This window comes from Quercus suber, unplaced genomic scaffold (genome assembly GCF_002906115.3).
Source record: "Quercus suber isolate HL8 unplaced genomic scaffold, Cork oak 2.0 scaffold_186, whole genome shotgun sequence".
Classification (NCBI taxonomy): domain Eukaryota; kingdom Viridiplantae; phylum Streptophyta; class Magnoliopsida; order Fagales; family Fagaceae; genus Quercus; species Quercus suber.
Genome location: NW_027069644.1, coordinates 417,022 through 442,564, shown reverse-complemented (window position 1 = coordinate 442,564; position 25,543 = coordinate 417,022). Strand labels below are relative to the sequence as shown.

Sequence of the window (25,543 nt, the reverse complement as noted above, 5' to 3'; positions counted from 1 at the left end):
CTCATAAGGTACGCCATTTTGCTTGGCGTGCCTGTCGTGAGATTCTCCCCACTAAGGAAAACTTACGAGTTTGCCGAATACTATTGGATAGCACCTTTGAAGAATGTGGTTCAGCCCCAGAGACTTCAAGTCACTTGCTTTGGGTATGCTCAAGAGCTCAACAGATTTGGAGTTGCACGAAGCTTCCAAGCTCTCTTAGATTAGGTCAGTTTCACTCATTCTACAATCTGCTATGTTTTTTACTGATGATAGAGTCTTTTGATGAGGAGAAGATTGCCTTGGTAGTTACTGTTGCTTAGCCGTTATGAAGTAATCGGAATGATATTAGACATAGGGGAGAAAGGAAAAACCCGGAAGCTATGGTACAGTGGGTCACTCACTACCTAATGGAGTATACAACTGCGACGGAGATGGTTGCACCGGTAACAGAGGACATGACTGTCATGTGGAATCCTCCTCCACTTGCCATGTTAAAAATTAACGTGGACGGTGCCACTTCAAATCATCAAAACCTCGTGGGTGTGGGATTTGTTATCCGTGATGATACTAGCCGTTTAGTAGTAGCCATGAGCAAAAGCATTTCAGCGCCATTAGGTCCCTTAGAAGTGGAGGCAAAAGCTTTTGAAGCTGGTCTTCAGTTGGCTAGGGACATGGGTTATCAAGATGTAATTCTGGAAGGTGACTTATTGATTCTTGTCCATGCTCTCTGTGGTCTTTCTTTGCCTCCCTCTTCAGTAGATTCTCTGGTTGTGGGGATGCAACACATGTGCTCTGAGTTTCGTATGGTTTATGTTTCACATGTTAGGAGGCAAGGGAACAAACCTGCCCATATTTTAGCTAAGTATGCTTTAAGCTTAAATGAGTCTATTGTATGGATTGAGGAGACTCCTTGTTGTATTCAACAAGCTCTCATCCAAGATTTTGTATCTGTTTCTGATGTTTGAATAATAGTTTGATGATTTCCTATTAAAAAAAAAAAAGTATATGGATGTTTCGTGCGTAATACATTATAAGTTCACATAAAAATATTTTTTAAAAAATTATTTTTTATACTTCATGTATAAATATCATATTCATTAGGTAGTATTCTATTTGATAATTGGTTTTATTACAAGTCATTAAAAAGTGAGTGAATATGAATTATTATGATTGATGTAATTCAATTATGAACATACTATTTGAATGAGCTCGCAAATATTTAATTTCATTTGATTAACTTAATCACATAATTATTTTTTAAAAAAAGAGATTAAATACTGTAACGATGTGCTGTAAAACCCATGTTTTACCCATCCAATCCTAACATGTTATGTTATCTTATCACATATTTAAGAATAAGTACAACTACACCCAATTAATTCTAATACCCCTATATAAATCCATCCAAATTGAGATTTCATTGAAATGTTATTAAGTGTGGTATGATGTATTAAATTTTAAGTAAAATGCTGATGTAGTAATCACTTATTAGATGGTATAAAATATTGGTTTTACACCCCATCCTTACCAAATTTGAACTCATAATTAAACTTGCTTTTGTGATTTGCTAGTTTTATCTTCAATTGTTGCTAAGTAACTAACTTGAGCAAGAATGTCATATTCCCAAAAAATTATTTTTTTAATATAAATCTTAGAAAAAGAATAGGCTTTCCAATTAAATTCAAACACCTTGTTGCATTGAGCAATAACATACTAACTATATTATTTTTTCCAATGACAATTAAATTCAATGCAGCTAAAAGTTTCTATTTCATGGGAGAATCTAATGTATTGTGCTTGAGTGTTTACTTAGAAAAAATGCATTTGCCTCTATAAACACATGACAACAAATTAATATTTTATCATAAAAGAAAACACTATTATGTTTTACTGAATAGAAAAGGATAGAAAAAAATACAATTTATATCCTATAACTTTGATCAAATTTTCATTTTAGTCCGCTAAGTTTAAAAATATTTATTTTTTTTTCATTTAAATAAATTAAAAAATAACCTCTCAAATAGTTTTTTTAATGTTAAAAATGTCAAACAAGTTTGTCTTAAGGGAGTTAACGGAAATTTTTTAATGGCAATGAATGTAAGGACTAAAGCGATCGTGTTATAGAAAGGGTACCAATAGTACGGCTGTTGTGTCGTTAGGGCTGTTAGAAGTGATGGAGACAGAGGACATTGTGGGAGAAGTGTGGACGATATAAAATTATAAAAGGGAAATGCTAATAGATAACAGATGCCCTTAGGGCAATGGATAATAATCCATTGAAATAAAGTTTTTATAGGAAAAGAAAAAAAAAACAATTAATGTTTTGACAGTTTTTTTCATTTTCCATAAAAATGGCATCAAAACTTTCCTAAAATGAATTGTTAACCATTGTCCTAAGGGCACCTGTTAGCAAGACTCAATTATAAATCACAAAAAGGGTAGTGGATAAGAGGGAGTTTCCAAAGATTGTGTTGGACAATATGAGATCTGTCATGTAGTAGTAGCTTATGTTTTTACATTTTGGGAAGTTATCTCCAATAGTCCAAGTGGAAGTTCAAATTGATGGTTTCTTGCAGACTCAGACTAATTTTATACATAAATTGATAATGGGGAAGAATTATTTGTGATTTTCTGCGCCTATTTGTCTGGCCATTATTTTTGGGTTGGCAGGCTGAGGAGTGGGATGGTTAGGACCTTCTTCTTGGGGGTGCCCCTCCTTGGATAATTGTGTGTGCTGCAAGAGGTGATTAGCTGGTTTTGGAGATGTAATATAAGGGAGACTATGCTGTAGCTTAGTTGTATATTATATACTCTTGGATGGATTGCTTGAAGAGTTTTTGAATCTGAGTCTTTGGGAGTCCCAATGATCCTTTATGAAATCTTTTTGTTTGTGTTGACTTCTCTAAGTAGTTAAAGTGTTGGTTTCACTTTTTCCTTGGAAGAACTATGCTAGTTTTTCATGTTGTGTTTTTTACATGTTTTTTTTAGTCTTTTGTTAAAATTTATCATCCGCACTGTACTTACCTTTACTGAATGATTCTAGTTGTCTAATCTATTAAAATTATTTTTGATTGGAAAATATTCATGGTTAATAGGAAGAGCAACAGAGTTACAAAACTTGTAAAGAATAATAAAAAATCATCAAGTGTTACAAATGTTCAAACAGAGTGATTAAGTTCTATTAGGCATTGAAATCTTAGTGGGATTGAGATCAGGTGCAATATCTAAGTATTGCACCCGATGCAATTGTTAAAAATAAAATACAATCAGTATTAAGTTCTACTCTTGAACTCCTAAAAAGAGTGAGCTTAGACACCAGGTGGTAAGCATAGATATTATCTACTAGGCATTGAAATCCTAGTGGGATTGAGATCATGTGGAATATCTAAGTATTGCACCCGATGCAATTGCTTTCAATGGTTGAGATTGAGAGTTAAAAGAAACAACTTTCAATCTTAACCATTGAATAAAATATATGTAAATAAGTTAGAGAGTGAGAATGGTAAAAACCTTTTATGAGAGAGGCATTGGATAATTGCACCTGATGGTATCGCACCAGATCCAAATCCTCCCTAATGTATTTTTCAAGCAAAATTGGGTCACCTTCAAATTTTATTAAATAGTTTATTCGAGACTTAAATTTTCGTTAAAATTTAAAAGCCAATAAAATATGGAGTCAATAACACTGATATTTTGGCAACAATGGGTAGAGATCAAAGCAGCAAAGCTATTGATTTTTCTCAATGTCCTTTTGTTTTTCAATGCTATGTTTAAATGTAATATAATTGGGTTCAGTCAGAGAGTGCTAGTGCAATAAATGTAAATGTCTATATCTTAAATAGTACATTCCGTTTCTTATTAAAAATACATTAACAATAACAACAACAAAGGGCAAACCTTGAAAAAAATATAATAAAAAATAACTTTAAAAAAGGAAGACCAAATTGAGAAAGAGTTTAAAGACAAGCAAAGTAACAAATCCTAAGCTTAAGGAGAGTAGTAGGGTACATTAACCTTTTGATAACAACACTTCACTCACCAAAGTTTTTAAGTTAATGGATGAGGAACCAATTGGACTTGTGGCCTCTTCGGCCAATTTTTTCCACTCCATGGCCTTTTTCTTCATTTTCTTTCCCTTATCTCCTTCCAACAATTCCCTTACAATCTTCTCTACTTCCTCTCTTTTGACATCAATGTCAACTTCCATGCCGATGGCCCATTCATTGCAAGTGTACTTGCAGTTCGTTTGTTGATCTGCAAAGAATGGTAAGCAAAGCATTGGCACTCCTGCACACACACTTTCAATAGTTGAATTCCAACCGCTATGTGTTAAGAACCCTCCAATGGAGGGATGGTTTAGCACTTTCTCTTGAGGGCACCAACTAGTTATTAGACCTCTTTCTTTAATTTCCTTCTGAAACTCAGGTGACAAAATCGTTGATCCGCCTTCAACTAAGTCAGGCCTAATTATCCACAAAAATGGGTGCTTACTATTTGCAAGTCCCCAACCAATCTCAACCAATTGCGATGGTGTCATGACAGCTATGCTACCAAAACTCACATATATCACTGAGTTGGGTGCCCTTGAATTAAGCCAACTGAGGCACTCAGTTTCTTCCTTCCATAAACCATACCCAATTGATTCCAAATGATCATTGGATAAGTGATTGAGTTGTGGTTCTAGAGGGCCAATAGCATATACATGAGGAAACATGGTAGAGAGAGCATGCAAAACTTCTTGCTCTAACTCATCGAATGTGTGAACAATAATTCCTGAAGCGCTAGGAGCTCTCTCTGCTGCATCAATCACCATTCTAAAAACAATATCATTTGGATCAATGGTTCGTACAAAGCTTGGGAGATCTCTCAGACGTATGTCTCTCATACCAGGAATCCCGTCTATAATTGTGTCAAGATACCCATTTGTCAAATAGCTCTCATCTGCAAAGACAAAAAGTTTTTAGCATACAATGATTAAATACAATAAAATAATGCAAGATTTCAATTGGATTTTGCACTTTTTGTTACACCTTTAAGAGGTATGATGCCTTTGTCCTTGAGAGAAGGAAGCTGCAGAACACCCATTGCGCTGCAAGCAGAGAGAGGGAAGAACATCACAACAGGGATTTTGAATTCCTGAGCAGCAGTAATTGTAAACGGCATGCTACCATCTGAAACAATACAAGTAACTGGAGGATTATCTGAAGTTGCACTATTGAGTTTTACAAGGAGGTTAGAAAATGGAGCCAAGAAGTTGGTCATAATGGATTCAGAAAGAGAAGGGATGTCTTGGGTGGCGTTGATATCTGATGGAGGAAGGCCATCGGGGATGGTTTCGAATCGAAAGTCAGACAAGCCATCTAAGGAGTTGGGACCTCTGGATTTCATAAAACGTTGGTGGTTGAACTCAGTGTTTACATAGGTTATGTGAAACCCTTCATGGTGGAGAAGCTTTGAAAGCTTTAGCATTGCCTTCATGTGACTTTGAGATGGGCATGGCATACAAACTGCATGCGGCTTATCAGCTACTTGTGTCTTAGAATCCATTTCCTTCGTTCTGTAGTGTGTGTGTGAGCGCAAAATGCATATGCCCTTTCATTATATCTTATAATATACATTCTCTTCCTTGGAGGCCAAACATGACTCTTCTCCTTGGACGCCAAACATATGAGAGATAATTAACTTGCGGCTAGCTGCTCTTTGGCTCTTCTCTTCCTTGGACGCCAATCAAATGAGAAATAACCAGCGGCTGCTCTTTGACTCTTCTCTTCCTCTGGACGCTGATAAGGACAACTACCTCAACTACCACAAGAGGCTGATTGAGCTCATGAAGGTAGGAGGAGTGATCGGCGACAACACCCTGTGGAATGGCTCTGTGGTGGCCCCACATGATGCACCACTGCGTAACTACGTGAGGTACTACAGGAACTTTGTGTTGGAGCTCAACAAGGCTCTTGCTGCTGACCCTAGGATTGAGATTTGCATGCTTCTTGTTGGTGATGGCATCACTATCTGCCGTTTGATCAAATGAAGGGGGTCCACACCAAAATTAAAAACACTCTTTTTATTTTTCTAATTTTCCACCCTTTTTTTTTTATTTTTTATTTTACCATTTGTATTTGCAAATTGCAAACTGAAAGGACCCTGTACGATTGAAGACTAGCTACCATATTATCGATGGTGCTGATTTGAAATTGTTGTCACAATCTCTCAGTGATATTGTTAAATGGTCTATATATATTTAAGTTCCAAATGCAAAATAAGATAAAATTGTTACGGTTAATGAGAAATCTTTGCTGTTTATGCTCATAACTTTTTTCTTTTCTTCCTTTTTCCTATGGGTACTGTTATCGAATATCTTAAACACACACATTGTAGTATGGTATGATCAGACCCATAGGACGTTGTATACAATGCAATAGTACATACCAACAACCATCTCATCTTTCTTAGCTGGTTTCATTCTTCCTTCAACTACTTTAATTCGTCCACTTGGTTACAAACTTACATTATTAAGCTTGGCAAAAGTTATTGTGGTTCTGTTCACTCTTATAGTATATGTTAGTAAGTTGCCAATATGATGTACGGATAATGTTGTAATATTTTATATAAAATGATTTTGGAGAATGTTGTACATATATTATAGCATAATTGTTATAAATTAGTAATGAGTTCATCATAATAAGCAACAATTATAAATTGCACACATATCCTTCATAATTATTCAATTTAAGTAATAAAAAATTTAAAAAAAAAAAACAATTTTGGAGGAATATAGTGGAATAAAATTTGATAAAAAATTTGTCTTTCTCTTTCTCCTTAATTCTAAAACGAAATACACATTTCAAACACTCACAGTCAATTACAGCATTTACAAAACCCACAATGTTTGACCTTAACATCAAAATCGTAATTGCCGTTGTCACTCAATATAAAATGCAATTCTCCTCCCTTGGTTGTAGCCTACTCATATGAGTTAGGATTAGATGGGACAATAATGTTGGAGATAGGTAGGTGTCATTGAAAAATTGAAGGTAAATTACATCATTTTTTGTTTGTGTGTATTTGACATAGAATGTCATGAAGGCTATAGGTAGGGATATATAACGGAGTTTAAGTGTAAGGGGTGAAATTGGTGAATTAAGTGTGATGGAGGAAAAGTCTTGGAATATTGAACCAAAGGAAATAAATAATATTTATTTTTTAATTAAAATAGTCTTGAAACATTGAATCAAACAAAACAAAAAGTCAACATTTACTTTGTTCTTATCTCTAATGTGGCATTTGAAAATATTTCAATTTTCTTTGCAAAAAATGCACCACTTGGCAAAATCTCATACTTTTCCACATGAGATCTCTGTTTTTATATATAGATATTGATGTGTGTGCACATAATTTGATTTTATGTTTTAAGAACTTTGTTTTTGTTCAATTTTATGCATCTAGTAAAATATTAGGGGAAAAGTTAATTTCGAAGCTTTTTATGAAAAAAAAAAAAAAAAAAAAAAACTAACTTACTTTTTTGACAACTTTTTATATTTGTCATAAAAGTGATATCAAAATTTTCTTAAAATGATCTATTGACAAATGCCCTAAGGGCACGTGATAACCCAACCCCTAACAATATTATTATACATTTTCCAAAAAATAAAACTATATATAGTTGAGTTAAAGTTACACTAGATGTAACATTAAGCAATGTTGTAACTTTAAGCAATGATGTAATATTGATTAAAGTTACACCATTCAATATTTTTTAATTGGATGCAAATTTTGACAAATTCATCGTTGGGTTACATTATCTTCCTATATTCTCTATACTTGTAAAATTTCATGGTGATCAGATATCAATAACCATGTCATCAATCCATTGTTTAAATTCAAGTTTTTGTAATTTAAAATAATACATAAAAGATGAGATTATGGATCAAATAGTAAATAATAACTGATTGTCATAAAAATTTGCATGCATTTTAAGAACATATAAACCATGTAATCTAACTATGAGATTTTAAAAATATTAATTCAATAGCAAGTTATTAGTTGGTGTATTGGTGTAACATTGCTTAGAGTTACACTAGATGTAACTTAAACCCAGCTAAACCCATATATATATATATATGTATGTATAGACACATGGCATCGTATAATAAAATGTTCCAAGTCCGATATAGGTTACTTAAGAGCATTCACATTGGGAATGCCATATGCCATACGTAGGCAAAATTTAGCATAAAGGCCCAAAAAATCCCCAACATCTGGACTTGTAAATACCAAGTATTCCAAAAAAAATTTGCAATTGTGTTACAGTGCAATTCTAAAGGTAGAATTGCATTGTAGCTCAATTGTAAAAAAAAAAATATATATATATATATATATATATTATTCGGTTCACTGTTTACTTTATCAATTCTTCTTTCTCTCATCGGTCACACTCTCATCTCCTCTCTCTCTTTCTCTCTTTTCTTTTCTTTTCTTTTCTTTTTTAGTTCACTCATTCAATCCCTCCCCATCTCTCGTCCCTCTCTTCCCTTTCATTTTTTTTCCTCTCTATTTTCCCTTGAATCAAGGGTTTGATACGGTGGCAAATGGGTTTGATGTGGTGGAGCTCATGGGTTTGATGTGATAGAGGGTTTTCATGGTGGTGGGGATGGGTGATTGAGGGTGACAGTATGGGTCGTGGGCATGGGTTGGGTTAGGTGACGGTATGGGTCGTGGGTTTGCTGGCGTGGAGGTGGGTCGTGGTGAGGTCGTGCGTGGTGAGCTGGGTCACAAACTCATGGCGTGGATTTCGACGAGGTGGGTCACGGACTCACGGCAGAGGTGAGTGAGTTTTGATTTTGGTGGTCGGCGTGGATGGTGCATGATTGATGGGTCTCACGGTGATCGGCCTGGGGTGGAGGTTTGTTGATGGGTTGTTCTTGGGTTTAGCTAGGTTTCAGGTTTGGATTGGTGCTGTTGTGGATCGGTGCTGTTGTGGCTGTGTCTTGTGATTGTGGTGGTTGGTGGTGGTTTTTGGCAATTTTTTGTGTTTTTTTCCTCTTGGTGGTTGTTTCTTATGGTTGTTGTTGGTGGTGAGTTTGGTTGTGGTGGTGGTTGCTGGCTGGTGGCGTGGTGGTGGCAAGGTGGTCATTTTCATGTGGTTGTTCTTGCTATGGTTGGGGTTTAGGTTTGTTCATGGTAGAGAAGAGAGAGACGGGGGAGGAAGGAAGAGAGAGAAAATTAGAGAAAGGAGATTTTTTTTTGGTTATATATTTTAGTGGATAATATATATTATTTTAATGAGTAGAATAGGAAAATAAAAGTTGGGATGCTGGATGTATTGTAAAATGATGCTGTGTAATTGATAAAATAGGTTTTTGGGATGGTAAAATAGGATAGGATAGAATTCCTGGATACGAATGCTCTAATAGGTTATGAATACAATGTTGCCACTTGCCACATTGATCGATCATTGGTGGACAGCGAGGTCACCAACCCACCCACCAAAATTGAAGGATTTCAAAGGATGACTGTGATTACTGATTGGTATAAATTAAAATAATTAACTTTGAATATGATGTCCTACGGCTCATTTTGGCTTTCCATTAATTGGTAACCAAACTTTTTTCATTTGGAAAAAGACGTAGATGGCTCTATGAGAATGGTTTATAATTTTTTGGCAAAAATGCAAAACTGACTCTCTAACTTTCACATTTTTTTAATTTCAGTCTTCTAACTTTCAGTTTTGTCAATCTAGTCTTCTAACTTTCAATTTTTGTCAATGTAGGACTCTGTTACAACTCAGTTAGTGGTTGCCATTAAAACTCCTGAAACAACACCATTTTGCTTCTTTTTTTTTTTTTTTTTTTTTAATAATTCGGAATTAAAAGAAAATAAGAAAATTTTGAAAAAAAAAAAAAATTTAAGGCGATCCGACCCAAGACGGGTCTGACGAGCAACAAAAGCGGTTAGAAATGTACATGTACGAGGTGTCATGGCACGCCTACGCCATGAACTGGAGTGTCCACCATGACAAGAAGTACCGTATAGCCATCGCGAGCCTCCTCAAGCAACTGGGTTGAGATAGTCCAGCTCGACATCTCCAACGACGAGATCCGATTCAACCAGAACCTCTCTTTCGAGCACCCGTACCTGCCGACAAAAACCATCTTCATCCTCGACAGGGAGTGCACCAAGCCCGACCTCTTCGCCACCTCTAGTGACTTCCTTCGTGTTTGGCAGATCTCTAACGATCGCATCGAGCTCAAGAGCCTCCTTAACGGGAACAAGAACAGCAATTTCTGCTTAACCGATTCATAATTGTGATTTTTTGTTTTGATTTCAGGGGAAGCATCGTTCCCCTTAAATTTTTTTTTTTTAATATAGATTTTTCTTATTTTATTTTAATTCCGAATTAAAAAAAAAATGCAAAACGGCATCGTTTTAGAAGTTCTAATGGCAGCCACTAATTGAGTTGTAACGGAGTCCTGCATTGACAAAAATTGAAAGTTAGAGGACTGAATTGACAGAACTCAAAATTAGAAGACTGAAATGAAAAAAATATGAAAGTTAGCGGGTCAATTTCGCATTTTTGCCTAATTTTTTTTAGTAATACTTTCTTAAATGGTATTAACAGGTTGCAGAAAGAAATAATTCTTTTTTGTTAATGCTTGTTAATGCATTATTGTGGTAATAAAATTTCACCTGAGCAAAAGTTCAAGGTAGATTGTCATAGAAATGGCCCAAATGGGCGTATTGTATACAGTGTATTATCCATTTTATTTCCTAACAAGGTGCTGTGAAAATGAAATAAATCATAAATCTTAGAATCGATGGGCAATTGCATCAGTTTAGTACCATATATTATATGGTCCATTTTTAAGTTATGGGGTAGATTGCTTTTTCAGAAAATATCATCATACTCACCTGACACATACATATAGCTTTCATGTTGCGAAATTTTAAGGGTTGTTTTAATAAGGATGTTTGACATTAAGCCACTTTCAATTGGTTTGTGTGGCACAAGAGAGAGGCGAAATTGTGGGCTAGACTTTGTGATATAAATCATTGGCAGGTTAGCAACTGAAGTAGAATATTCAGAACATAACCAGGTTCTAAAAAAAAAAAAAACATAACCAGGTAAAACTTAAAGACTATAAAGTACCAACAGATATAATTCCGGGATATTTCAATGTTTATCAAGTTTTTGAGTGCACATTTAATTTAGTCTAAAACTTAGATAATGCAAAGCAGATTTATTACAAAAACTTTTTTTTTTGGTGGGGGTTTAAAGATAAGGCAAATGCATCATGGGTTGGCCCATTTGCAAGTTGTAGTTGTAGGTCAGGTGTCTTACTCCTATGTCTTGCCTAACGGAGGGTTAAGGTTTCCATGTCATGTGATAGTATTGACAGAGAGAGGGTATTGAATTTGAATAATCAAATTCCCTTAATTACAACCCCCTCCTCTCCCCCAATTGAAGGGAACATGATTATCTTCGTTTCATCAATTTCATTGTTAAGATTTTAAATACTTAATCTAATTGTAAATAGACAGTTGTTGTATCATTTAAAATTTTAAATGACGTTAAAGTCAGTTCATAAAACTTTATATTTGTAAAATTTAATGTGAACCATGAAATTAATTCATTTCAAATGGAATGATCTTTTTCTTCTTAAAGTGGGGGGGGAGGGGGGGGGGGGGGTCATCTTTAACAACTTTTTATACAATGAAAGTTTGAAACTTCTCTCCAAGACCATCTTTAAACTTTCCCCCAAATTTAAAAGGGGAAAAAACATCATTTCTATTTGATCTAACTACTTTTTTAACATGTCTCTAACCTACTCTCTAACCTTTCTTTATTTTATTAAATAATTATTTTTACTTTTTTATTTATTTTTTCCTCGTATTTTTTAACTTGTCCCCTCTACAATCTTGCAGTCGTCCCAAATCAATATTTCTTTTTCCTTTTCTTTATCTTTTCTTTGTTTTTTCGGTTTTTGACTTTTATTCTTGGTGAGAGGAGGAACATTATCTTATTATAAAGAGAAGAGAGATGAGAAAGATCGATAGAGAAAACTTCCGTTTAACCTCAAAAAAGATAGAGAGAAAGAGAAAAAAATTAATATTTTAATTGAGTCGTAGAATATTTTGGTCCTAAAATATGTTTTATAGAGCTACAATGGCTCTTCATGTGTGCATTTAGCGTACCTCTTTAAGAAAAAAAAAATTCAACTAAAATATTATTAAAAAAAATGTTGGGGCCGCAGGTTCACTATCCAAAGAAAATGGAGAGAAAATTAGCTTTAAGCTTATTGGAAATGCACATTACCATCAGGTTAGGGAAACGAGTTCTTTAGCAATTAAATAAATGATAAAATCAAAATCAAGCCCAAAAAATTCATACATCAGATTGATTAGCCACACACATTTGTCAAGTTAGGCAACCGGCGAGGTGTATTGCATGATTCATGATTGTCTAGGGAAAAATATACTATGTATCTGAAAAATATACCTTGTGTAGGCTATGGCTTATACAAGACCATGATGGTGCATTTGGGTTTGGACAATAGGATTTGAATTTAAGTGATTAAAACTCAAATATTATATTTGGGTAGTTTTAAAATATAAAAATTTTAATTTTAATAAATTCACCAAAAATTTTAACCTTTTAAGATAATATCTAAAATTAATGAGTACCTCTCTATCTCTCTCCCTCAGTGAATTTTTATTCTTTCTTATAACTATAATTAAGGCTGATGGTTTTTTTTTTTTATATAATTTTTTTTTATAATGTGTTTTGGTATTGTGTTTTTTTTTTTTTTTTTTAATATCCCATCAGAAAATCTTCTCTTTAACTTTGATAAGAATTGTAATTAGGAGAATTGTACTAATTGTAATTAGAGGATGAATGGTGAGTAGTGACATTTAGTTAGTTGTTGAGTTAGTTACTGTGTGTTGTCATTGGCTGTTGTGCTGATGTCATGGAAGTTAGTTAGCTTAGCTGGGAGTTAGTTAAGAATGTGGAACTGTAATAGTATAAAAAGGGGGAAACAGAAGGTTGTAGGCAGTTTTTGGATGCATAATAAGAATTACATTCTCATTCCTATCTTCTCTATAATCTCATCTCTAATTCACATCTATCTCTACTATCTTCTTAACTCTCATTCTCTAATGCTCTATCTATCTTTTCTGTTACTCTATTCAATCCATTTCTTCACGGGTTACTAAGATCTTATCAAACTTTTATAGCTTTGGTTGGATTTTAGTTTGGGTTGATACTTAGTTTTTTTGGAAACATGAATTTGAATATACCTACCAATTGTTTGAGTAATAAGTTATTATAAAGCCTATTATTTATTCCTCTAGTTTCATTTTAATTTTGATTAAGGTAACATTGTAATTTTGTAATGAGTTTTAATTATTATGATAATTTCCTTATCTAGGAGACAAGTAAAGTAACATATCCTAAGCTTAAGGAGAGTAGCAGGGTACATTAGCCTTTTGATAAAGCACTTCACTCACCAAATTTTTTAAGTTAACGGATGAGGAACCAAGTGGACTAGTGGCCTCTTCGGCCAATTTTTTCCACTCCATGGCCTTTTTCTTCATTTTCTTTCCCTTATCTCCTTACAACAATTCTCTTACAATCTTCTCTACTTCCTCTCTTTTGACATCAAAGTCAATTTCCATGCCAGTGGCCCATTCATTGCAAGTGTACTTGTAGTTCATTTGCTGATCTGAAAAGAATGGTAAGCAAAGCATTGGCACTCCTGCACACATACTTTCAATGGTTGAATTCCAGCCGCTATGTGTCAAGAACCCTTCAATGGAGGGGTGGTTAAGCACTTCCTCTTGAGGGCACCAACTAGTTATTAGACCTCTTTCTTTAATTTCCTCATGAAACTTAGGTGACAAAATTGTTGATCCACCTTCAACTAAGTCAGGTCTAATTATTCACAAAAATGGGTGCTTACTATTTGCAAGTCTCCAACCAATCTCAACCAATTGCGATGGTGTCATGACAGCTGTGCTACCAAAACTCACATATATCACTAAGTTGGGTGCCTTTGAATTAAGCCAATTGAGGCACTCGGTTTCTTCCTTCCATAAACCATACCCAATTGATTCCAAATGATCATTAGATAAGTGATTGAGTTGTGGTTCTAGAGGGCCAATAGCATATACATGAGGAAACATGGAAGAGAGAGCATGCAAAACTTCTTGCTCTAACTCATCGAATGTGTGAACAATAATTCCTGAAGCACTAGGAGCTCTCTCTACTTCATCAATCGCAAATCTAAAAACAATATCATTTGGATCAATGGTTCATACTAAGCTTGGGAGATCCCTCAGACGTATGTCTCTCATACCAGGAATCCAGTTTATAATTGTGTCAAGATACCCATTTGTCAAATAGCTCTCCTTTGCAAAGACAAAAAGTTTCAGCATACAATGATCATTTACAAAAAAATAATGCAAGATTTCAATTGGATTTTGCACTTTTTGTTATACCTATAAGAGGTATGATGCCCTTGTCCTTGAGAGAAGGAAGCTGTAGATAACCCATTACGCTGCAAGCAAAGTTGGTGAAGAATTTCACAATAGGGATTTTGAATTCTTGAGTAGCAATAATTGTAAACAACATGAAATCATTTGAAACAATACAAGTAACTGAAGGACTATCTAAAGTTGGACTGTTGAGTTTTACAAGGACGTCAGAAAATGGAGCCAAAAATTTGGTCATAATGGATTTAGAAATAAAAGGGATGTCTTGGGTGGGCGTTGATATCTGATGGAGGAAGTGTTGGGAATTTAATTGAAATTCCAACCTGTGAGAAACAAAAAAAATAGAGAAAACACACATCAAAAAAAATAATCACACGCACAAGACAGTATTTACGTGGTTCGGCAATTTGCCTACGTCTACGGAGTGGCAGAGATTTCACTATTATCAGGGAAAAATACAAAGTGCGGCTACAGTGTTTTTTTCTCTCTCTAAAAACTTGACAACACAAAAGCCAAAAACCCTAATCACAAAAACGGCTTTTCTATCCTGCCGCATAGGATTACAATGAGCTACAAAACAAGCCAAAAAATTTTCGGCCCAAGCCATAGCCCATGGACTAAGCCTCAGAAAATCTTCCATTAAAAACCACGTAACATTATTCAAGTCGGGTCGAGTCGTCAACCAGATCAAACATAAACTAGGCTCCATAAAGCCCAACAGGAAGGCCATCGAGGATGATTTCGAATCGAAAGTCAGACAAGCCATCTAGGGAGTTGGAACCTCTGGATTTCATAAAACGTTGGTGGTTGAACTCAGTGTTTACAAAGGTTATGTGAAACCCTTCATGGTGGAGAAGCTTTGAAAGCTTTAGCATTGCTTTCATGTGACTTTGAGCTGGGCATGGAATACAAACTGCATGAGGCTTATCAGCTACTTGTGTCTTAGAATCCATCTCCTTCGTTCTGTAGTGTGTGTGTGAGCGCAAAATGCATATGCCTATAGCTAGTCTGTTTATCTTATTGTATGACTAGTTTTGTTTTCATATACACCTAAGCTTAAAAAATAATAAAATATCCCCGTCCCCTTGAAACTAAGCGTAGATTCGCATATGCCCATTCATTATATCTTATAAAATACATTCTCTTGCTTGGAGGCCAAACATATGAGTCTCTTCCTTGGACGCCAAACTTATGAGAAATAATAATACAGTTAAAGTTGTTATGAGTTTTAGCTAATGTATGGATAGTACCGAAATTGTATTAAGTTGTTATGAACATAGTTTTGACTTTTGAAAGTTGGACTGAACCGTACGGTTCAACTCGAGTAACTGTGTACCATTTACTAAAGAGGTTTTTTAAAATAAAAAACCGGCTTAAGGAAAAAAAAAATCAGTAAACCGTATGAACCGAGATTGAACCGCCCGGGTTTGAGAACCATGGACGGTTCTAACGGTTCAGATAAGAGCTTAAAAAAAAAAAAACTGTACCTGGCTTAGAGTTACAGCACCTTATAGCCATTGTTGAAACTTCAACCACTTCTTCTTCTTTGTCTCCCTCTTTGTCGTTATTTCTGTTGTTTCTTCTTAGTCTTCTTCTTCTCTCTCTCTCTCTCGTTTTTTTTGCTTTTTGTTGTTTCTTAGTTTCTTGTATTTTTCTTCTCTCTCTAGTTTACTCAATGTCTACTGTCAAATACTAACATTTTCTTTAGTTTTGATTTTGTACTATTCGATTCAAATGAGCGGTCCCCAATGCTCCTAGCTGCCTCCCACTCTTCTAGTTTTTGCTATTTATTTTTTTTTAAAAAAGGGTCTGGTTAATGTGTGCCCTTAGGGCACACATTAAGTTTTTTATTTTTGAAAATATTTTCTCGGAAATTGATAAGACTGTCATTACTTTTTCAATTCTCGAAAAAAAAAATTTCCAAAAATGAAAATTAATGTGTACCCTAAGGGCACACATTAGTAAAATCCTTTTAAAAATCATGGAAAATGTGGAATTGTCAGGGTCTCTCTTGAAGTTTTATTGGGGCTCACAAAAAAGCTGAGTGGGTGGACAAATTAGGGTCCGCTTGGTAACGTTGTTTGTATTTTTTGAAAATACGTGTGAGTGAAAAAATGTGTAAAAATATATATAATATTATTTAAAAACTGAAAACTGTTGCTTAAAATATCATTCCCAACGGCCCCCTAATGTCCGCCACTGTTGAAGGCTTGAAGCTTCAATTTTTTTTCCTTTTCTTTTTAGTTTTATGCAAAAAATACTTGACCATTTATTGTCTCTATTAACCTTTTTATTGGGTCTCATAAAAACAGATTATGAGTTTATCAAATGAACTTAGGTATGGCTTAACATAATTTAGACATAGGTTTGCATAAAAAAAATGTTGAGCTCTAACTATATATATATATATATATATTGAAGCAGTACATCGATATTAATTTATATTGAAATATTTCATATCTCTCACTAAAAAAACTCAAAAGCAATTAATGTTTGCTTAGGAAATATTATTTCTTATTTGTCTTATGAAAGTTATGACATGAAAAATATATTTGAAAGATAGATCTTTATATTTATTTAGACTATTTTAGTCAATTTTTATATTTTTACTAATAAAATGTGTATATATATTTATATTTATATTTTAAATAATTATTAAATTAATTATGATATTAACACGGTTCAATCTCGGTTCGACATCTGTCTGACCTCAAAAACCTTAAACTTTTTTTTTATGGTTTTTTGAACGGCCCGAGCTTGAAAATCATAGATAGAATATATTAAATTTTATGTAAAATACTGATATAATAATCACTCATTGAATGGTGTAAAATATTAGTTTTACGCCTCATCTTTACTAAATTCGGACTCATAATTAAAACATGGGAGTTAACCGAAATTTTTTAATGGCAATGAACATAAGGACTAAAGTGATCGTGCTATAGTAAGGGTACCAGTAGTACAGCTGTTGTGTCGTTGAGGCTGTTTGAAGTGATGGAGACAGAGGACACTGTGGGAGAAGTGTGGATGATATAAATCACAAAAGGGGTAGTGGATAACTCTAAGAGGGAGCTTCCAAAGATTGTGTTGGACAATATGAGATCTTTCACTGCAGTTGACAATACAACAGTTATGGATGAACTCAGGATGGGTTCATGTATGGGCTTTGTTCTTGGGCTTGGTGTACTATTGAGGTCAGATGGATCTCCATTCTCCTTGCTCTTGAAAATGGAAAGCTACTTGTCATTTAGTAGTTAGCTTATGTCTTTACATTTTGGGAAGTTATCTCCTATAGTCCAAGTGGAAGTTCATATTGATGGTTTGTTGCTGACTCAGACTAATTTTAAAAATTGATAATGGGGAAGAATTATTTGTGATTTTCTGCGCCTATTTGTCTGGCCATTATTTTTGGGTTGGCATGGGCTGGTTAGGACCTTCTTCTTGGGGGTGCCCCTCCTTGGATAATTGTGTGTGCTGCGAGAGGTGATTAGCTGGTTTTGGAGATGTATCATAAGGGAGACTATGCTGCATTTACTTAGTTGTACATTATATACTCTTGGATGGATTGCTTGAAGAGTTTTTGAATCTGAGTCTTTGGGAGTCCCAATGATCCTTTATGAAATCTTTTTGTTTGTGTCGACTTCTCTACGCAGTTAAAGTGTTGGTTTCACTTTTTCCAGGGAAGAACCGTGCTAGTTTTTCATGTTGTTTTTTTTTTACAGGTTTTTTTAGTCTTTTGTTAAAATTTATCATCCGCACTGTACTTACCTTTACTGAATGATTCTAGTTGTCTAATCTATTAAAATTATTTTTGATTGGAAAATATTCATGTTTAATAGGAAGAGCAACAGAGTTACAAAACTTGTAAAGAATAATAAAAAAATCATGAAGTGTTACAAATGTTCAAACAAAGTGATTACAATCATTTAGAAGTAACCTTCTCTTCACCATCGTCTTGGGGCCAAACTTAAAAATATATATAAATAAAAGTTATTTAGAACCAATATATATTTTTTTGTTATGCATAATATTTTGGGAGTCCAAAGCATCTTCTCATGATTCTCAAGTGTAATTGGTATTAGAATGACCAAATGGGCTAGATCATTGGAAAAGTTTAAACTTTGGGGATCTAAGTTCCCATGGCTTTGGAATTTATTTTTTATTTTTTATTTTTGGGGTGTTGGGGGGGGGGGGGGGGGGTTGTTAAATGACAAAAATAACCTCATATACTGGCAAGTTACGTTTCAAACCCTAGTTAGAGGATGGTCTTAAATCTTGATTAAAAAAATCAATTTAACCCTAATTTTTTTGAAAACGTATCAATTCATCTACTGTCTACTTTTTCTTTAATGTCGTTTATTAAGCATGTTTGCCACCATGTTTTGTGTGCCTTCTAGCACCAAAATATTGGTGCCTCTTGATATAAAACAACCGTATTTGGGAGTGACTATAATAAGGGAAATTATTGTTTGATTTGTTTCACACTCTTGATGCGTACTCCTAACACACAGTATCCACTTTTACACTAGGTATCCACATTTTTCAAGAATGTTCAAATGAACATAGTGACACAAGATATGTATGGAAAGTGTATAGGGAGTGTGAGACAATCAAGGAGTGAATGTATCACCTTCCTAGTATGTAAAGCTTCACATTTGGTGTTCCTTTAGATCCGAATTAGCAATGAAAACCTGAGAAGTTGTTCATGTGGCAGTAGAATTCATGTTACTTGTTAGAAGGGGTAGTGAAGTTTCTTATTAGGAAGTATGGGGTAAAGACTATTTGTATTTGATACGGAGGAAAATAGTTCAGTCAGACTCGTTGGTAGGATGTTCTTCTGCGAAGTGGAAAAGGGTGAGTACTGGGGGCACTAGATCTTATGCTCACTTGGAAAGTGAAAATAGTCCTTATAAATAAAAGGTTATGGAAGTCGGAAATGGAGATGAAAGGTTATGGAGAAGAGTAATAGTGATGAGCAGAGCTACCGGGTCAATAAGAATGGCTGAGGTAGCTTCTTATGCAAAGGTGGGTTGAATGAAAAGGTGCAGGTCTCAAGATGTACTTAAATAAATTAATATAATCTTACATTTGGAATGTTCAGCGATTCAACGACTGATGTGCAAATTTGCTTTTCTTTTCATGCTCATAATGTTCACCCCCGGTGATGCAAAACACAGAACGTAGGCAAGTATATGCTGAGTTTATTTGAAATTTATTGCATTTTGGGTGTTTAGCGCAGTTGATGTAACAAATAAAATTTTGGTGTTAATGCAGTCAGAGAAATCAAAACGTAGGCTCAGACAACCTGGCATTGTCCCTGCAGCTTATGCCAAAGTGATGAAGAAGCTCAATTTTTGCGGTTAAAACATTAGGATTCCAAAGTAGGTACTGCCAATTCCTGGAATTAAAGGGGGAAAGATTCACCTCCAGCCTTCTGTTTTCTCATGCTTTCCTCCTACTGCTTGCATTTTAGTCCCTCAATCAAGCAGGTTGTAGAGCAGGATTTTTGTAGCTGGTTGTTTACAGCAATTGGTAAATTCAATTTAAGGCTATTGCTTAGCCAAATGATTCTTAATAAGTCTGATATTACTGTGAAAACTAATACCAACTCTTTGTGGGCTTACTATGGTTTTAGGCTATTGCTTAGCCGAATGATTCTTAGTAAGTCTGATATTAATGTGGAAACTAATACCAACTCTTTGTGGGCTTACTGTGGTTTTAGACTTTTAGCTGAAGCTGCTTTGGGTTTAATGGGATTCTTTCATTTGAACTTTTGGCAGTTACAAACACAATCATAATAAATTGGATTATTAAATTTAATAATTATAGCATATATAGATTTAGAGTAATGTTACATGCACAAACTATTTTACAACATTTTTACAAATTGTTGATGTGTCTAATTTTTTATTGGTTTTCATCTAAGCTTACCATTAACATCATTTTTTTTTTTCATTTACCAAAAACCACTCACTATATCAGCAATTGTAAATTTTTTTGTAAAAAAAATTTGTATTTATAGCATTACTCTATAGATCAATATACAAAGTTACAAAAAACAATCATAGTAAATTGGAGGATTTTTTTTTTATAAAATAACTATAAAAGCCAAACTATATTATTAGTTAGCCAAGGTTTAAAACTATTTTAGGATCTAACGATTCGAGTATGTGAGACTTGATTTTATTGTAGCAAATCGAGTCTGGAGGAGACAATTTCCATTGGAACTCGACTCTTTAAGAGTCAATTTCCCTCCAGCGAAAAACCCATATCGCTGCAAGGCAGAAACCCAGCAAGGTAGAAACCCAGAAATCACAGCAACGCAGCCCAGAAAACACCAATGCAGGAAGAAACCGTCATTTTTGGTTTTGGATTTTTGCTCCGATTGAGATCGTGATTTGGGTTTGGGATTTTGAGAAATGGATTTAGATGAAGAAGGAAGAAGGGATTTAGATGAAATGGATTTTTGGGGGCTTGGAAGAAGGGAAGAAGATGGTGAACAGGAACTAAAATGGAGAAAAAAGAACGGAGGAAGAAGATGCACACAGAAATCGAGTCTATTATACTCAATTTGCTATAGTGAAATTGACTTTCACACACTCGAGTAGTTAGAAACCAAAATAGTTTCAAACATTGGCTAACTAATAACATAGTTTGGCTTTTATAGTTATTTTATAAAAAAAATCCTAAATTGGATTATTAAATTTAATATTTAGACGGACAATAAGAAAGAGAAAAAATAAATCATATTTTGTTAAACATTCTTGTGAATTATACGGGTTAACAATTAGTTAATATATAAAAATAAGGTCAAAATACAAAATTCGCCCTCTATATTTCACCATAATTCATTTCAATTCTTTAAGTTTTGAATTTATTCAATTGAGGCATCTCTATCAACTTTTGTTAATTGTTGCAGTTAATTGTCAAAATTTGTAATTTTTTTTATTCAATATTTTAATTTGTAGCTCTTAATATGCTCCCCAAATTGTATGTTATTTGTATGTCAGTGTTACTTACTATTTGATCTTTCAACTTTTGTTTTATAATAAGTCTAAAATTAAAACTTGAAATTTAACCATTCTATTTTGAGATAATCATTGATCTTTTATTATCTTGATATTTTGCAAGCATTAAAATTATAAGGAGATAAAATAACCTTGAGTATATTATATCAAAATTATATTTGAATGCGATATTTGACAAACCAACTTTTAGATTACGTTTTCTTTTTATACATCTCATCCTTGCAAATCAGATAATTTGAGATGTCTAAGCATCTCATCTATAAGTATTTAAATTCTAATTTTTTGTATTATAAAACTATGCATAAAAAATAAATTTATGGATGACATGGTAAATAACATACTATTCACATGAAATTTAGCATGCGCGTTAAGAACATAGAAAATATGTAATTCAATAATGAGATTTTCAAAATACTAATTCTATATATATATATATATATATATATTGTGGGGCATGTTAGTTAAAAAGATATAGTAATCCTCAGAAGTGGGCTCGGGGCCCAACGGCCCAATCCGAGGACGCTTAGTTATCCGAGGATAGCCTAAAAAATTTTATTATTATTAAATGGATAATATAGGAGAAAGGAGTGGATATTGTATACAGCGGCATAACGCACGTCCGAGGACACTAAAGTCCGAGGTGAATGTAACTTTCATTTTATTTAGGAGACTCCGCAAAGTTGTATCTGAACTGGAAATTGGATATAAACCTAAGGAGGAGTCGGGGAAGGTAGCAAATATCTTCCAAGGCCATCACCTCCACATTAAATGCTTTCCAGCTAATCCTCTGGCCGCATTAATGTGGAGTTGATACCTGGACAGTGACTAAGCAGCTTTATGGCCACTGAGCAAAAGTTCCAGTAGGTGCTGGATGGGACAGAAAGGAGCTCCCAAGATAAGAACTACACGTGTACGATGGAAATGGAGGAGAGAACGGAGTATATAACATAGAAACGAATGAAATAAGAGGAGGAATTTCAGAAAAAAAGAAATGAGAGACGGACTGAAAGATAGCCGAAGAGAGTTTTTCTCAAGGAATGAACCTAAAATATCACTTGTTACTTGATGAGTATAACCTTTCCTGTCAAACGGTACTAGTTCTTGTACCCATGCTCTAAAAATTTATTGTTTGGGCTTGTTGGGCTGAAAACCCATTCATACTCTGGGTCCAATCCAAATTGAGTCCCTACATATATATATATATATATATATATATATATAAAGTATTAGGTGGTGTAATTAATATCACAACATTTTTTTTTTTTTTTTTTTGTGTAGGAAAATATGCATATAATAGGAGAGAGTGACAAATTTATAGTAAGAGAATGAAAACAAGATAAGCCAAAATAAAGGAAGATAAATGGGCAAAATTATATGTAAAGTTAAGATCACCCAAGATAAATATGTATAGACGATACTTTTGATTTGATTTTTCATTGATTTGTTATTCAGTTATAACATCAAAATTAAAGTATATGAATATGTAAAGTTAAAACTATTTAATATGAATTTGTAAAGTCAATATATTTATATATTTAATATTGTCAAAAAAATTAAAGGTAAAAAATAAATATGAAAAAAATAACGATGCGGCCAATGACATGGCAGATGAGGTGGCTTAAAAAAAGAGTAGCAATAATAAATATTACGTTTCAACTTTTAGATATATATAGATTTATGGTGTTATTAGTTTTGCTTAAAATAAAATGCTACATTTAGAATTTATTTTACTTTTATATATATATATATATTGTGTTGTTAGTTTTGCTTGAAATAAAATGCTACATTTAGAACTTATTTTATTCTAAAATGCTCAAATGGGAGGTAGAGTGGAGGAAGAACTCAGGGCCTCCCACCCTACTCAAAAAAAAAAAAACTCAGGACCTTCTACTTTGATACATTTCTATATAAAACTATCCTAAAAGTTTAAACTATTAAAACATATATTTTTAATAGTTTAAACTTTTAGGACAGTTCTATATAGTAAATTTAAACTTTTAACAACACACTTCTAACAATATATGGGATAAGATCAAGTTATACTTGGTATAAATTTAATAAAAAAAAAAAAAAAAAAAACTTGGCAAACAAATAACAAACCTAGAGCTATACATATTGTTGTTTGATTGTTTCACGTAGTTGTGGTTGTGGTTGTGCCTGTGCAAAAGAAACAAAAGAGAAGTGATTTGGAGAGAGATATCAGATGTATTTCACATGTTGTAGGAGTGTAGGTGAGACTTAAATTGGGGCAATTCAGTAATGGGCAAGTAACAAGCTTTCTATGCTTGTTTTCTCTCCAAATTGGAGAGAGAGATTTTTTGTAGGCCTGGGAGGAAAATGCTTGAGCCCTACTAAAAAATTTCCTCTCCTTCTCTCTTTGCCAAACAACACCCACTGCTATTTTCTCCCTTATTTTCTCTCATTTATTTTCCATCCACCATTTTTCACCTCCAACCAAACATACTCTAAGGGATTTCTTGGGTTTTTCTTTTATTTATTTTATATATAGTGTATAAGAGACATGGATATTGGAAATATAACCACTTTACCTTTAAAGTCATGGTTATTAGAGTAGTTGAATAACATGAGTATGAAGCAATGATCAGAAAGATATTTTGACAGTATGAGTTTGAGTTGTGTATTAATTATTTTCTATTTTCACCCAGAGTTTGTTATCGAGTTAAGAACAGTTCACCTCCATGATATAACAAAATCAACAATAACAAACAACAATTCCAAAGTTTCTATTAAAGAGAATTTCATATGAAATTGTATATTTGACTATGATTTAGGCCCTTGATATATAGAAAATGAAGAGTTGAACTCTTCATTTGATTTGGTATATTTTTTATTGATAGAGAATATTTTCACCACCCCAAAAATTTTTCTAACACCTTAGACTCTTCGTTCACCAAAAGCATCTTTAGTTTTCGAAAGAGTCTTCGGTCTCTGAAAGAGTTTTCGATCACCAAAAGCATTATGAGCTCCCCAAAAGAGTCTTCGATCACCGAAAGTATCTTTGGCCATTGAAGGGTCTTTGGCCATCGAAGGATATTTTGCCTCTAAAGGTGTCATTGGTCACCAACATGTTAATCGCCTTGTTTGCCTAGTCAATGCTCTGTTTGAGTCATCAGGATTATAGACGTTGTCAGTCTCCTAAGGGATCATCATGCCTCCCACGCCTTAGGGGACTTGAGAAAGACAACATGACTCCTCCGTCTCCTTGTGGTGCCAATGATCATCATCATATCGACAACTACGTATACTTAGTTCCACGCTGTTAGGTTCTAAATGTTTAGAACAATTGGCAAATCGTGAACACAAACTTGTCTAGATATAGATCTTAGAGTCTATAGGTTTTATTAGACAATGCTCAAGGTGATTCAAGTCAAGATTCAAGAACATACAAGTTGCAAGAAGAAGACTTCATATTCTGCCTGGTTCGATCAATCGAAGAACATGCTCGATTGATCGAAAATTGTATTTGCAGAATTTTAAGTCGGGCCAAACAGTAGCTTAAGCCCATTAAGGATTAGGGTTTCAAATCTACTTCTCCCACTATATAAAGGAAACCCTAAGCCACGTTTTTGAGAGCTTTTAGAGAGAGAGAGATTAGAGTGCCTCTTGTGCCTCCTTTTATTTTTAGAGTTTTATACCCAAACCTCTCTAAGTCTTTGTTGCTCATATTGCTGTTTATGTGAATCTCTTGTAAGATCTTTGAGGAGCTTTCCTTCACATAAACTTAGGGTTTTCAAGTTAGAGATAGTATCAACATCTTGATGATCAACTTGGTTGCTACCATTGAAGCTTAAAGAATATCAAGCGTGGGTGCTTGTACTTGATTGAAGAGTCCAAGAAAGAAGGAGTCCGTGGATTCGGAGCTTGCACGTGGTCGTGTCAGTAAGTTCTACTGGTGGGTAGCATTAGGAAGTCGAACGGGGAGCTTGTAGTCCTTTTGTATGAACTTCGATTCTTTCATAGTGGATTCAGGTTTGCCTTGAGGATCGGTGGGTCAAATCCTCCCCAGGTTTTTACCGTGTGGTTTC

The 25,543-nt window shown here is 34.1% G+C and overlaps 2 protein-coding genes and 1 pseudogene across 2 annotated transcripts; 1 reads left to right on the top strand and 2 right to left on the bottom strand.

The window, feature by feature from the left end:
- Positions 1–3,889: 3,889 nt before the first annotated feature.
- On the bottom strand, positions 3,890–5,526 carry LOC112034179 (7-deoxyloganetin glucosyltransferase). The gene is made up of 2 exons (XM_024066973.2): positions 5,010–5,526; positions 3,890–4,920 (listed from the first exon to the last, which is right to left on the bottom strand). The coding sequence occupies exons 1-2, from the start codon at positions 5,524–5,526 to the stop codon at positions 3,989–3,991; spliced, it is 1,449 nt and encodes a 482-aa protein (XP_023922741.1). The 3' UTR covers positions 3,890–3,988.
- Positions 5,527–5,710: 184 nt separating this feature from the next.
- On the top strand, positions 5,711–6,010 carry LOC112034183 (caffeoyl-CoA O-methyltransferase). Its single transcript, XM_024066980.1, has one exon. The coding sequence runs from the start codon at positions 5,711–5,713 to the stop codon at positions 6,008–6,010; it is 300 nt and encodes a 99-aa protein (XP_023922748.1).
- A 7,424-nt stretch (positions 6,011–13,434) lies between these two features.
- On the bottom strand, positions 13,435–15,454 carry LOC112034181 (7-deoxyloganetin glucosyltransferase-like; annotated as a pseudogene).
- Positions 15,455–25,543: the final 10,089 nt, after the last annotated feature.